The sequence below is a fragment of the Zalophus californianus genome, chromosome 11 (assembly GCF_009762305.2).
Source record: "Zalophus californianus isolate mZalCal1 chromosome 11, mZalCal1.pri.v2, whole genome shotgun sequence".
NCBI classification, from domain to species: Eukaryota; Metazoa; Chordata; class Mammalia; order Carnivora; family Otariidae; genus Zalophus; species Zalophus californianus.
This window is the reverse complement of record NC_045605.1, coordinates 60,882,361-60,897,707: the sequence shown is the minus strand read 5'-3', so window position 1 is coordinate 60,897,707 and position 15,347 is coordinate 60,882,361. Positions and strand designations below refer to the sequence as shown.

General features: G+C 39.1%; 1 protein-coding gene and 2 pseudogenes across 1 annotated transcript; 1 reads left to right on the top strand and 2 right to left on the bottom strand.

The window, feature by feature from the left end:
- LOC113914835 (pre-mRNA-splicing factor RBM22-like) lies at positions 1-1,269 on the bottom strand. Its single transcript, XM_035722988.1, is given in 1 exon segment — positions 1-1,269. A coding segment is annotated over 1 exon segment (1,263 nt). The 3' UTR covers positions 1-6.
- Positions 1,270-11,571: 10,302 nt separating this feature from the next.
- On the top strand, positions 11,572-12,525 carry LOC113913658 (annotated as a pseudogene).
- A 2,059-nt stretch (positions 12,526-14,584) lies between these two features.
- On the bottom strand, positions 14,585-15,347 carry LOC113913659 (annotated as a pseudogene).

The following is a 15,347-nucleotide window of genomic DNA, read 5'->3' as shown; positions in this document are numbered from 1 at the left end:
AATGTGCTAGGGACTGCTGTGTTTGCTGGCATGAGCGCCCATCCTCTGAGGGTCCTGCGAAGGATAGTGGATTGGTCCTGGAGCCCTCATGAAAGGAGGGGGTGGTCCCATTGGGTGGAACATGTGTGGCCCAAAACCTGGGGGTGGGGGCGGGGCAATACCAGGGGGTGGTGGCAGTGCAATGTTCACCACAGCTGGAGGACCACTCGGGGGGAGGTTGAAGTAGTTGGCAGAGGCTTCTTCTGCTGCTGCAGGAGGAGGAGGAAGAGCTCCTGGCAGTCCTGGAACGGGCTCAAGCTTGATCCCAGAGTCTGTGGTTCCATCCTTCTCTTTTTCTTTTCCTCTGGCTGCTTGGGACCTTCCTCATTTCACGTTGAGTCTACGGCCATTGACAATCAACATATTAAATGACTTCTCTGCAGCCACCTCTGCAGCCTGCCTCGTGGCAAACTGGATGAATGAACACTGCTGTCTTTGCACGACAGTGATCGTCCGAATTTCCCCAAACTGGTAGAAGTGATTTCTTAGATCAGTCTCAGTAATGGTATCACCCAGACCACCAACATACAGTGTGGTGATAGTCTTGTCCTCTGGTGGGTCCAGACGAGGCATTGTTGAAGCCCACTTTAGAAGCTTATCTGCCACAGGGTCATTGGTACCGTAATATCGGTCTTTAATGTTCTGATCAGCAAGGGGGTCATCTGGATCTGTTGGCTTCTCATTTCTGTATGGACATTCCGCTCCTCTCTTACATTCTCCTTTTGCCCAGAAGGAGCAAATGTGGGGTCGATTCCTCTTGTAGTAGGGTGTGGTCCGGGCCAGCTTGAGCAACATGTCACTGGTGGAGGTGGCTTTCCCCAACAAGCCAACCGGCTGCGTTCCATCAGAGTTAGAAATTTCTCTCTTCATATTCTGTGTGTAGTACTCTTTGTTGACATCTGACTTTGGCATGTCATCCTTAAAAGACAATCCTGCATCACGAACCTGGATGGGCAGCCCGTACTCCAGGTCCAAGAGGCAGGTCTGACAGACATTCTTCTATTTACTGCAAGTTTGGCACACTTCAGTTTTCTTGAAACGCATGCGGACCCCGGGGCACCAATAAAACACTGTGAATGGTCTAGCACAGATTTTACATGCCTTCCCATACTTCTCTTTGGTCATTCGGATATATGGGTTTTCTCCAAGACACGTCTGACACAGAATGGGGAAGTCCACATCCTCCCAGTTCTGCCTGTTGTAGGTGTTGGATCCCAGAGAGGTCGCCATCTTGAGACCCTCTCGATAATACACGTGAATCTTTGAGTGCATATTAGCCCCTGTGAACCTGGTGAGAAGAATTACAAAGTAACCACACATATGCACATCGGGTCACAGTAAAATGGTACAAGGGAAAAGAATAATAAAATAGAGATCTTTAAGTAGCATGAATTGTTATTAATTCAGGCCTTATTATTTCCTGAGCTCTATAGGAATCGCCAGACTGGCTGTATACACTAAACTCATTTTCGCTTGTCTTCTTACAAACTTTTCTATGGGCTAAGCATTTGATTAACAGTCCAGTGACACTGGATACTATAAGCCTGTCTCTAAAAACAGTATTTCCCCAAATAGAAACAGATGAGTTTTATCCACAAACAAACTCTGGGGAGTCACAGTGTTCTATGGCTATTCCAGTGTTAATATGTCTGTGCATAGTTCTGGACTATCTTGTTTACCCTTCATCTTTATGTCTCCTGTAGATATAATCAAAGGACTTCTGGGCTTTCTTAAACCTGATGAGACCCTTGAACATTATAATATCCCATTACAAGGCAGCCATGGCCACCATCTTGGTCCACAGAGGCCCCATTGTCCCTAGAGTCACTGCTGTCATACATTTTTAACCACTCCCGAGTAAGGACTTTGTCTGGACACTGCAATGGAAAACCATCATTTGAAGATTTGCAGAGAACAACAATTCATGTCATTATATGAGATATTACTTTTGATCAATCAGGTGACAGTCAAGTGAGAAAAGAATATTTCTAGGTAGAGAAATGACAATGCATGTTTACAAGAGACATTTGAATATTTGAGTAATGTGACTTGGTACTAGAGAAGGAAGGAAATATTCTCAGAGGTTAAAAAGTATTAACTCAGTATTTTTCTTTTTATGCAAGAATCTAAGAAGTTCCTATTGCACAGTGGTTTCTGGTTATATAACTCATGGTAGTCACAATGTTGAGAGATTATATTCTAAGAAAGCAGTTGAAGAAAACCAAGAGTAGAAAATGACTGGAAATATTGGCCATCTCTGGAGGGTGAGAGGAATGAATTGCAGGATAAAAATATGTGAATTGAACACTACATCAAAAAATGATGATATACTATATGCTGGCTAATTGAACATAATAAAGAATATGTGAATTACTTAAGACTGCAGAGGAGGTATAAAAACATACAGTTTGCACTCAGATGAGAGTTTACTGGGTTTCAGCATCTTCTTTTTTATGATGCTCACAGTTTCATGAAGGAGATGAATGTGAAAATAAATAGACACAAAAAAACTCAGTAAATAGAGATATTCTCATTAGTTTTGAGGCAATCATTGACCTACTTTGCAAAAGCAGTTTCACATATCTGTAGGGGCAGTACACTGATGTTACAAAATAAGGAATTTTCAATTTTCTCCCAAGAAATATGTGAGAAATGGGCTGAGATAAGTGGAGAACAACAAAACATTAATGAGTCTTAAAGCCAGTGGGATCGATTAAGAGGATGCTGTGGTGAGGAAATGTCGACCTCAGAGAGTCGGGGACCTGGGGTGGCGAGGGGACTGAGAAAAAGAGACGACAGTATAGTGAGGCACAGGGGACCCCAAGCAAACAGCCTGAGGTCCCGAGGTTTATTTTCCATAATCTAATATACCTTCTACAATGACATAGTTCTATAATGATTTACAGCAGGGGCTTAGTAAGGCACATTCTTCCACCTACACAGGGTTAGTTAAGTGAAGCAGTGGCTCTCTACAAAACATCTTCTGCTGTGTACTTTAGAACAGACCACACACGTCCCAAGGGCATTTCACTCGGATCCTTTCGGGTTATTTTTTTAACCCTGCAATCCCGAGTTTTCTCAGAGATCTCGGAGTCTGAATGAACATGCACCAGTGGTTGTTGTGGCGTTGTTTCCCACAAGGAAAAAGTTCACATTTAAGAGGACACAGATTATTAATTCAGTGAATCTAAGAGCAGATTGTTGGTTTGGAGGATGCATGAGCGGATAATTGAGCAAGGAGATGGGGAAAGATTCCTTCTCTTCTGTCTTTGAATGAGGGTGGTGAAGATGAATATATGTTTAAGAGCATTTGCAAGTAGAATAGGAATTTTCAGGGAATTTATAGTTCTTAACAATTTTCCCTTCTAATATCTAATCTTGTATAAAGACAAGACAATAAGTGTAGGTCAATTGAATCTATTAACAGGTAACATTTGTTAAATGCTCACTATGTTCCAACCGCTTTAGAAATGCAAATTCTTAATTATATTATTATGTTTTTATTTACATGAATATTCTTATTTAGTTCTTATAGAAAGCGTTGAATGAGTACTTGCTATTGTTATTCCACCATACTCGGAAAGAAACAAAGCCATGATTTTTATGAGGTAAGAATTGAACACTATTTGAGTGGCATAGTCAGATTATCTATCTGTAGAATGCTGTTTGAATATTGTTTCTCATAATAATAGCTAACATTTATTAAGTGCTTATATGTGCCAGGTGGCTGACTAAACATGTCATGTAATTGGATTATACACTCTTCAAAAATACACAATAAAATGAAATATATTTTTATTACCCACATTTTAGTTTGAAAAACTGAGACATAGTTGAAGTAATACTAATCCCTACAGCTATGATTTCCCCCAGTCGTGCTCAACACATTGGAGACAATGTGGGAGAGCTGAAAAATAGATGTGAAAGAAAGTGTCGCCATTTCCTGTCCCCTTTTGAAAGTGCTTCTAGCTGGACTAAGTCTGTTTATCTGTCTCATATCAATATGAGACAGATAAACAGAAGAAAACCAGATGTAATAGTGTGCATACAGGAAATCCACAGAGACATGGAAATTCCAAAGACAGCCAGGTAAAATGAGGTCTATATGTCATCCTGAACTAAAGAGAAGGTTGACTTCAGAGGGAAAAAATGCAGTTCACAGGGCAAAAAGAAGAGCAGATGTTTGGTAATGAGATGTTTGCCCCACCATATAGATAGGTCACTCAGAAAAAAATTATTTCTGCTAATAACCCTTATTCTGGGAAAGACCCCCAATTTGGATTATTCAATGTACTTAAAGGAGGGGAAAAAGTTTCTCTTGAGCCTGTAGGGTCTTGATAATCTTTAGCTCAGAGTAGTCTTCAGGCCAAAGTAGGCCATCTTGGGGCAGCCTGCTCTTGGTCCCTACAAAAGCAAATGGAACAAGATATTTGGGTATGCTAATGAGTAAAACTTTGAAGTGATGTTCCAGAAAATCTATTTATCTAGAGAGAATGAATTAATGCTGGGTATTAGAGTATGGAAAAACAATGCGATGTCATACCCATGATGCAGTTTTTTGGAATTAAATTTTCAGAGGAGGCACAGTCATAGACGATGATAATGTGTGTGGGATGCTGTAGAGTGTACTGAATTCATCGTTGGAGGAAGGAAAGTGGGGATGATGAATGGCCAGAGGGTTAGAAAGGATCTAAATGTACATATTTCAAAGTCATCTAGTGCAGGCAGATATGTAAAGTACAAGCCATATGGCAAAATGTTCAATGAATATGGGTGAGATCTGGTTATTTGTAGACATCAAAGGTGATGATGAAGAATGTTTGAAGTGGAAGGTATGAAAAGTGCAGTGAAATGAAAATTTCACTGCAGATTATGGCAATTTAAAAGAATCATCTCTGTAAGAAATTTAAGAATGTTGTAAGAATTAAATGTAAGAATTTAAAAGAATCATCTATGTAAGAAAAAGAGCTTTTTCTTTTTCCTTACTTCTTTGTCTTTCTTTTTCTTTAAGATGGAAAATGGGGTAAATTTTATGGGATGAAACTGAAGCTGCAGACATGAGTTAAGTTTTCTTTCTTTTCTATGTCTTTTGTTGTTGTTGTTGGGAAAAATAAATTGGCTTTAATTATCTTTCAAAATACACCTAAGTCTTTTCTTCAAGCCCCTTCCCCCCCAAAATTTAAGGGGCTGAAAATATATATTTGGCACACATAAATTGTTGCTCTGTATGATTTTAATATACTTGACTTATTCTTTGAAGGGTAGCAAAATTTGGATTAATAATAACTTCTGGAAAAAGTGAAAACAAAATATAGGATAACGTAAGTATTAGCACATTCCTTTATGAACAGAAATAAGGATATTTTGGACTTATGTCTGTCACTCAAAAACATAGTTAGGAAATGCTGCTTTTCATGTCTCAAAGTAATTCCCTCTGTACCCATTTAGGATTCAACACATAGGTGTCCTTTGGACATAATGTTACACTTCCACACTGTGTTGCTTTTTGAAAGAAAGCACAATATTGATGAAAATTAAGAGAATGTACTATCTTTGATTAAACTGGAGAAGGAATGTATTTGTTGATGAAGGGATATTTAGGGAGTCCAGAATCACCACCTTCCCCATTTGCCAACATAGAACATAAGGTGCTCTCATGATTCAAAACCAACTCTCACTGAGAGTTGCTTCCTCTACATCAAAAAAGTAAGCACAATATTGGAGACACAAAGTCCTTAATATATGGTCCTTTTATTTCATGTCTCATAATGATAGTGGAGTACTTAGGACAAGTAAAGGAATAGCTACCATAAGTAGTAATATTTATGATCATCAGTGTGCGTGAAAGATATGGGACTATTGCATAGGAGGGGTCACCAACGGTTGAAGTAGACAACAAACACTTTAGAGAATCAGAAAATGTTCATCAGGAATTAAAATGATAGATAAAACTTTATCAAGCCAATAGGGAAAAAATTAATCAAGTCCAAAGTTTGGGTCAGTTTAAAGTCATAAAAAAATAAAACCATATAGCATGGTCCCAGAACTGCTAGAAATTCTGGAGCACACTGAAAGGAAGTAGTAGCAAGACTGGGAGATAGATTGGGAGAGGTAAGAAAGATTTACAGAGTGAATTAACATTTTTGGTTTGAAAGAGGATGCTTTCAGTGATAAGATTTTAAGTAAAATAATCATATCTGGCTTTTGAAAGGTAGCTGATAATGTGAGGAGATGGATTTTATAAGGAAAAACCAGAAACAGGAGAAATAATTAGGAGGTTATGCCACAGACTACATGGGAGTGAATGAATGTCACAGCTAAAGGAGACGGGATGAATGACATATGCTATATTTGATGGACATCAAATAATTAAATTCAGTAAGATGTAATGGCTGCTCGATTATACTGTTAAGGTTATAAAGGGCAAAGTGTCAAGGATAACTGAGATTTTTGGTTTAAATGACTGTGTGACTGCCATTGCCAGCAAGTGAGATGCAGGCAGATGGTAGGGGGGCTTTGAGGAAAATAGTGAATATTGTGCGGGATATCTTGAAGTGAGATTATTTAAGACATGTTATGTATAATAAAAGAGATCACATAGAAAGCATTGCATGTTCTACTAGCACCATGCTCCCTGGAGTGGCAGACTGCAGGCAAGGGATTCTGCTAACAAACTCAGATGCAGGTAAAATGCTGAAGTCCAGGTGGCAGAAGGGACATTGTATCTGTTTGTTTCAGAAAAAGATACAAAAACAGAACTAACAGGAAGCTAGAGGGTGTGAGCAGGCTTTCTCTGACTTCCCTGGAAGTCTGCTAAATATAAGGTAATGAACAACCTTATTGACTTCATTCAAAATAGGCTGATGTGCTCTTGGAGTTGTTTCACTATAGCTCCCTGTGTTACACATTCTAGTGCCCTTAAGGGAGCCTGGCCCCTCTATAAATTGAAGGTACTTAACCTCTTTCTCTTAGTATTGCTTTTTTTTTTTTAAGATTTTATTTATTTATTTATTTATTTATTTATTTATTTATTTATTTATTTATCAGAGAGAGAGATAGCCAGAGAGAACATGAGCAGGGGTGGGGGTGGGGGCAGGGGCAGAGGGAGAGGGAGAAGCAGGCCCCCTGCTTGGATCATGACCCAAGTCAAAGGCAGGCACTTAACTGACTGAACCACCCAGGCACCCGTTAGTGATGTCTTCTAAGTATATTTACTGATGACTATAGACCTACTTTTGTTAGTAAGTATGTATGTATCACAAAGCTATTAAGCTTATATTTTGTTCTACGTAATTTTTTTCTACCTAGAAATCATGTTTAGAAAATCTAAACATGATTTCTAGGTGTATTATTTGCTTGCTGTGTACCTAGTTCTCTTGCCAAACATCCTCTTGAATTTTTGGTTTTCCCAAAATGAGGAAAAATTATGGAACATGGAAAAACCTATAAAGGTATCAAGCACCCTTTTTATTAAACTTAAACTTTTATAGTTTAAATGTTCAATACTTCTAGTTTCTTGCCCCAAGTTCTTATGCTCCCATTTTTGAAGGATATTTTTTCTGCATATAGAATTTCAGATTGTCAATTTTTTTCTTCAAATACGTGGTTTTGTTATCTTCTGACCTTTACTGATTCTGATCAGAAAACAACCATAATTTTTATTGTTGTTCCTTAGAATGAATGTTCCAATCACCCTTTATCATTGATTTTCAGTAGTTTGATTATGATATGCTTAAGTTTGACTTTCTTTGTATTTTTCCCACTTTTGGGTTTCCTGAAACTCCTGCTTTTTTGATATATTTCATCTCTACATATATATATAAAACCATAACCTCTACCTGAGGTTATGGGACTCACATCCAATGTGGCAATCCCTAACTTGACTCTGGGTCTCTGTATTTTGGATAATGTTTAAATTCTGAATTCTTCTGAAATATTCTTCTGAATTCTTCTGAAAAAAATGATTAACTCAAATTTGACTCACTTTCTTATAAAGAAACACCTCAGATACTTACTCACATAGTTCCAGAGTAGCATATGCTTAAGAGGACAATATGCATATTATAACCAGAAAGTTTTTCCCTCACAGACATCATATGGACATTCAAACAAAGAGGTATTGTCAATAGGAATATTTATTAATATTTATTGAACTTTCATATCAGTTGAGTTTAGGAGCAGATATTGGGAATAAATACAAATTTTAGAAAGGCATGTTATGAAGACTGGGGTGTGCACTCCAGAATTATGATATTAGGAGGAAATTAGGTACTCAGAAGAAGTTTTGAGGGCAATTACTGGAACAAAAGGACCAGATCAGGGCGCCTGGGTGGCTCAGTTGGTTAAGCGACTGCCTTCGGCTCAGGTCGTGATCCTGGAGTCCCGGGATCGCATCGGGCTCCCTGCTCGGCAGGGAGTCTGCTTCTCTCTCTGACCCTCTTCCCTCTCGTGCTCTCTATCTCATTCTCTCTCTCTCTCAAATAAATAAATAAAATCTTAAAAAAAAAAAAAGGACCAGATCAGTGAAGGATCATGAAAAGATGCCTGTGGCACTGAGACCTGGAGGACTGGATGGAAGTCGCTTTGCTCTTCACAGCCATTCGGCAGGTTGCAAAGCCAGGATCAAGGCTAGGAGTCAGAGGGGGCAGAACACCAAATGGACTTACATTATTCCCATTAGCTGAAAATGTGTATTGATAGCAATGTTTCAATTATCTGAAAGAATGAAGAAATAAAATTTTGGGGGAAAAAATTGTGAGGGCAGGTAACTTATTTACAACTTTTTACCCCATCACTTAAAATATTAAATTATCTGTGATTAATTTAAATATCTGTGAATAGATAGTTCATGTAAATCTTTTTAAAAATTGGGTATGGTAACTTCATGAAAGGTTGAATAAAGTTAACTTTCCTTGGATGGCTCAGAAAAAGAAAAACAGTTTTTTCTTATTTTTTTTAAAGATTTTATTTATTTATTTGAGAGAGAATGAGAGATAGAGAGCACGAGAGGGAAGAGGGTCAGAGGGAGAAGCAGACTCCCTGCCGAGCAGGGAGCCTGATGTGGGACTCGATCCCGAGACTCCAGGATCATGACCTGAGCCGAAGGCAGTCGCTCAACCATCTGAGCCACCCAGGCGCCCAACAGCTTTTTCTTATTACTTGAAACATAGTATGCACTTAATAAAATTGGATGGATTGATAAATGCAATCATATAGGTACTTGTTTTGAATTAAATAAAAAGTGGAGATATAGGCATTGCAAAAAAACTTTTTTCTAGAGAATATTAGTTTAAAACTTTAATGGCAGATTTGTGTTTCTCTACTGTTTTCAGCTGATATTCCTCACTTTTGAGACATGTGTCTAATATCCTGTCCTTCTGATTATCTTTAAGATATTTTCTAAAATGAGAAAGCATTTGCCATGGGTGAGAATAAGGGTTTATTATTTTTTTTATTAACATACAATGTATTTGTTTCAGGGGTACAGGTCTGTGATTCATCGGTCTTAGATAATTCACAGCGCTCACCATAGCACATACCCTCCCCAACGTCCATCACCCAGCCACCCCATCCCTCCCACCCCCCACCACTCCAGCAACCCTCAGTTTGTTTCCTGAGATTAAGAATCTCTCATTGTTTGTCTCCCTCTCTGGTTTGGTCTTGTTTCATTTTTCCCTCCCTTCCCCTATGATCCTCTGTCTTGTTTCTCAAATTCCTCATATCAGTGAGATCATATGATAATTGTCTTTCTCTGATTGACTTATTTCACTTAGCATAATATCCTCTAGTTCCAACCACGTCATTACAAATGGCAAGATTTTGTTTTTTGATGGCTGCATAATATTCCATTGTATATATATATACCACTTCTTCTTTATCCATTCTTCTGTTGATGGACATCTAGGCTCTTTCCATAGTTTGGCTATTGTGGACATTGCTGCTATAAACATTGGGGGTACAGGTGCCCCTTCGGATTACTACATTTTTATCTTTGGGGTTAATACCCAGTAGTGCAATTGCTGAGTCATAGGGTAGCTCTATTTTCAACTTTTTGAGGAACCTCCATACTGTTTTCCAGAGTGGCTGCACCAGCTTGCATTCCCACCAACAGTGTAGGAGGGTTCCCCTTTCTCTGCATCCTCACCAACATCTGTCGTTTCCTGACTTGTTAATTTTAGCCATTCTGACTGGTGTGGGGTGGCATCTCATTGAGGTTTTGATTTGGATTTCCCTGATGCTGAGTGATGTTGAGCACTTTTTTCATGTGTCTGTTGGCCATTTTGGATGTCTTCTTTGCAGAAATGCCTGTTCATGTCTTCTGCCCATTTCTTGATTGGATTATTCATTCTTTGGGTATTGAGTTTGGTAAGTTCTTTATAGATTTTGGATACTAGCCCTTTATCTGATATGTCATTTGCAAATATCTTCTCCCATTCTGTCGGTTGTCTTTTGGTTTTGTTGACTGTTTCCTTTGCTGTGCAAAAGCTTTTTATCTTGATGAAGTCCCAATAGTTCATTTTTGCCCATGCTTCCCTTACCTTTGGTAATGTTTCTAGGAAGAAGTAGCTGTGGCTGAGGTCGAAGAGGTTGCTGCCTGTATTCTCCCCAAGGATTTTGATGGATTCCTCTCTCACATTTAGATCTTTCATCCGTTTTGAGTCTATTTTTCTGTGTGGTGTAAGAAAATGGCCCAGTTTTATTCTTCTGCATGTGGCTGTCCAATTTTCCCAACACCATTTGTTGAAGAGACTCTCTTTTTTCCACTGGACGTTCTTTCCTGCTTTGTCGAAGATTAGTTGACCATAGAATTGAGGGTCCATTTCTGGGCTCTCTCTTCTGTTCCATTGATCTATGTGTCTGTTTTTGTGCCAGTACCATACTGTCTTGATGACGACAGCTTTGTAATATACTTTTAAATGTTCACAAGAATTTTCGTTATATTTAAGCTGCTTGGATTTCTTATTCTGCATTCCTGACTATTTAATTAAGTTGTCTGTAGACCTCCATGTTGTTAAAATTACAATTGCCTTTTGCATAACCTGCAAGTTATTGTATATATGCATGCATGCCCCTGTGTGTTTGTGTATGCCTGCATGTATTTCCACACTTGATTGAAAATTCCCTGAGAGGAGTGGCCTTTGCCTTTCTTAAGACAAATTTGATGTCTATATGACACAACTCAGAAAACTCCTAGGCACAAAGAAGCAGAAATTTTATCACTACCTGTATACTTAGTAGATAATAAAAATGAAAGAGTAGACTAGAATAAAATTGAACAGAGAAGAGAAAATTTAAAAACAACTTGAGTCAATCTTTTTATTTGCAAATGAAGATCCTGGGGTTTATAATGGTGAAGTGATTGACCCAACAGCTTACAGAAGCTTCAGAGAAGAGTCAGCCCTTTAGACAGGCTATTTCAGTATGCCTAGAATCTCCATATACTGAATCAGTCATTCTGTCAACCTGATTTTTGCCCATAGGAGACTAGCCTGTCAACTTTTTATCCAAACTTGCAAACTTTCCAGTTTTAATATGGCAGACAATGTTACACATCGCTACATCTCATCTTTTTTCCTGGTTGGTATTCCTGGTTTGCAAGCTTTTCACTGCTAGATTGGCATCCCTGTCTTCCTCCTGTTTGCCCTGGCCCTGCTGGGGAACAGCATAATCATCATCACCATCAAACTAGAACCAAGCCTCCACTAGCCTATATATTTCTTCCTTTGTATGCTGGCAGTGAATGACATGGCTCTTGCCTCTTCCACAGCCCCCAAGATGCTTGGTATCTTCTGGTTGGATGCACATTGGATTGACTTTAATGTCTGCCTAATACAGTTATATTTCATTCACACGTTCTGCATAGTTGAGTCAGCCCTCTTGGTTGCCATGGCCTTTGACCGCTGTGTAGCTATTTGCATCCCTCTGCGTTATACAACCATCCTGACAACACCAGGGCTCATTAAAATGGGTCTGACTGGTATGATCCAAGCTATCCTTATGGTTTTGCCAGGTCCACTTCTTATTAAAAGGCTACCATATTACACTAAATATGTCATCAATCATGCCTACTATGAGCACATGGCTGTGGTGAAGTTGGCCAGTGCCAACACACATATTAACAGAGCGTATGGAGTCTCTGTGGCCCTTTCAGTGATGGTGTTCGACCTAGGGCTCATAGCCACATCCTATATCAAAATCCTCCAGGCAGTCTTCCGGTTGTCTTCCCAGAATGCCCGTTCTAAAGCGCTGGGCACCTGTGCTGCCCATGTCTGCACTATACTTGTCCCCTACACACCTGCACTGTTTAGTTTCCTAACTCACCACATTGGCAAGAAGGTACCTCCAAGCATTCATATAATTTTTGCAAGTTTGTATCTTTCGGTGCCTCCCACAGTCAATCCCCTGGTGTATGGTGTCAAGACCAAGCAGATTCGAGACCGAGTGGTTAGTCTCTTCTTCCCAAACAAGAAGATTTCTGGAAACTAAAATATGTAGATACAAGCCCATATTGGCAGAATCTGTTTTATGGTACATTAACAATATTTGCAGCTTTGTCCCCAACATGCTATTTCTCAATTCAGTTATATCTCTCAGCAGGAATATGTGATTTTGTATATTTTTCTCCCTATTTTAATTTTTCAATATTTCATTTTCTTTCTCTTAGAAATAAGCTTCATGGGAAGCTTTCAATAAATATTTGCAATAGTTGTTATTTATTTATTATTGACATTATTTTATATTCTATATTTATGGATAATATTTTATAATATTCACAAATGTGAAATAACTAGGCTAATTATTGTAATAATTTTAAGATTCTCAGTACATTGGACAATGTAATTTATAAAAACAATTTTTTCCAATTCACACTGTTACATACACTGATTAAAAATTCCTGAGTAAAAGCCATTATTTTCAAGTTTCATTTTACTTATTGTAATAGTTATAAGAATTACTTAGCCCTCAATAATGATCACTGTGGGTTTGGCTGTTTCCTAATTCCTTCACCTATATTTACTCCCTTAGTCCACAAAACTATACTGTGATATAGATGGTATTATTATTGTCATTGTACCAAGTAGGAAACTGAGGCACAGAAAGGTTAAGTAAATTGCATAAAGGTAACTCACCTAGCACATGGCAATGTAGAAGTGAACCCAGGGACTCTGGCTTTCAAAATATATGCTCCTTATAATGCAATATTGTCCACCAATATGCTTACACCTACTCGCTTTACAAATATGGGAGCTTACTCCTCTGAACACTTTATTTTTTTTTATTCTCCTACATCTTCTCTTCTTTTAGATATTGTGGTAGATTTCTTAAGTTTCCTTAGAACTGCCTGTAAGTGATAAATCTATTTTGATATTTTGACAAGACCCCAAGCAATAATTGCTTCTGTTTTACTAGAGAAATCTCCAACCAGTACAGCCAGGTAACATTATAACTATGCTTTCCAGACTTAAGTAAAAAAATCCACCAGCCATCCCAGATAATGTAAACAAAAAATTAAATATAATATAGTTAAAAATGTGTAGATGATGGGGAGCCTCAATGGCTCCATTGGTTAAGCATTGGAACTCTTGATCTCAGCTCAGGTCTTGATCTCAGGGTTGTGAGTTCAAGCCCAGTGTTGGAGCCTACTTTTAAAAAATTGTGTAGATGATTATTGAACACCAATAACAACATCAAGCTTGAGAAAAATTCTAATTGAAAAATATTGGGGGAGATGCCAAGAAAAAGCTAATCTGAGCCTTGAAGAGTAATGATAATATTACCAGGTAAGAAGGTGAGGGTTTCCAAGCACAGGTAACACCTCAATGGAAGTGAATAGACATAGTAAGAAAAATAAAAATGCACCCAGAACACAGTGATGTCATAAAAGCAAAAGAAGAATAAAGCTTCAAGGAAAAACATACAATTAGAAAAGCGGTTGGTACATCCAATTAGAGAAGATCTGGTGTGTGGCATTATGAAGGTCATTGGTCGCCTTGGGAAACAAAGGACAGTGCAATGGTAATGGTGAAAGGTCTGTACAATCTTGAGTACAGTGGATGACATTGATTTTAGGTAATAAATCTAGTCCAAACCCTGAACTTACTAATTTAATGGCTACATTATATTTTGTACTTATAATGCCTACCACTGTTCTTGATCAATCACACAGAATATGAGTATGTCAAACCCATGGGACAAACCATCTCACACAGACCAAATCCAGCTTGCTGCCTCTTTCTGTAAATAAAGTTTTATGAATCACCACATCCATTAATTTATGTATTGTCTGTGGCAACTTAGCCATACACTGACAAAGCTGAATAATTAGGACAGAGATCACATGACCAAAAAAACTTAAACTACTTACTGTCTGTCCTTTTTGGGGGGTGTGGGGGGTACCAAATTACTTTATTTGAAGGAATGGTACAAATGAAAAAAGTTAAGTAGATGTTTTGGTACAACTTATAGAAAAGGTAAAGGTAACCCCAACACGCATGCACTGCCTTGGTGACCAGGGAAGTCACCCTTGTGGCTATGGGAAAACAGCCTAAGGCCTAGCTCTATTGCTGTTTCCCAAGGTGTGCTTGTCAAGGAGATACTCTGCCATGCCAGATTGGGAGCCCCCATCTTGCACAGGTTGGTTAGTGGTCACCCACTTCTTTGATGGATTTCACCTGCTCATCCAGGTAATGAGTCTCAGTGAAGTCACACAAATGTGGGTCGTTTTTATCAGTGGCCAGTTTGTGCAGTTCCAGTAGTGACTGATTCACGCTCTTTTCCAAATGCAATGCACACTCCATTATATTCAGCCCGTTCTCCCAGTCATCACAGTCTGGTTTCTTGATATTCTGAAGGAAGATTCGGCCACCTCGTTGGTTCTGCAGCTCCATCAGTTTCTCATCATGTTCCCTCTCCTCATGAGATTGGTGAAGAAAATATTTAGCAAAGTTCTTCAAAGCCGCATCATCGCGGTCAAAGTAGTAACACATGGACAGGTAGACTTAGGAGGCATAGAGCTCCAGTTTGGTCAGGTTGATGGCGGCCTCCGAGTCCTGGTGGTAGTTCCCGCGCACCTGCGAGGGGGACGTGGTGGTCCTGGTGGCGGCTGAGGAGAGGCGGCGGTGGTCGGCGGCTGCACGGCGCTGGAACAGGCGGCAGGAGCCTTGGAGCTGTTGTGAGGAGATGGTGGAGGGCTGGCTCTGAGTGGCCGGCCGGGCTGGGGAACAAGCGCCAGTCCTGTCCAAGCAGTGTTGAAGCAGGAAACCGCGGTGACTTGGCGGAGCCTGGGGCCTCTGTCTGTCCTTCAACAT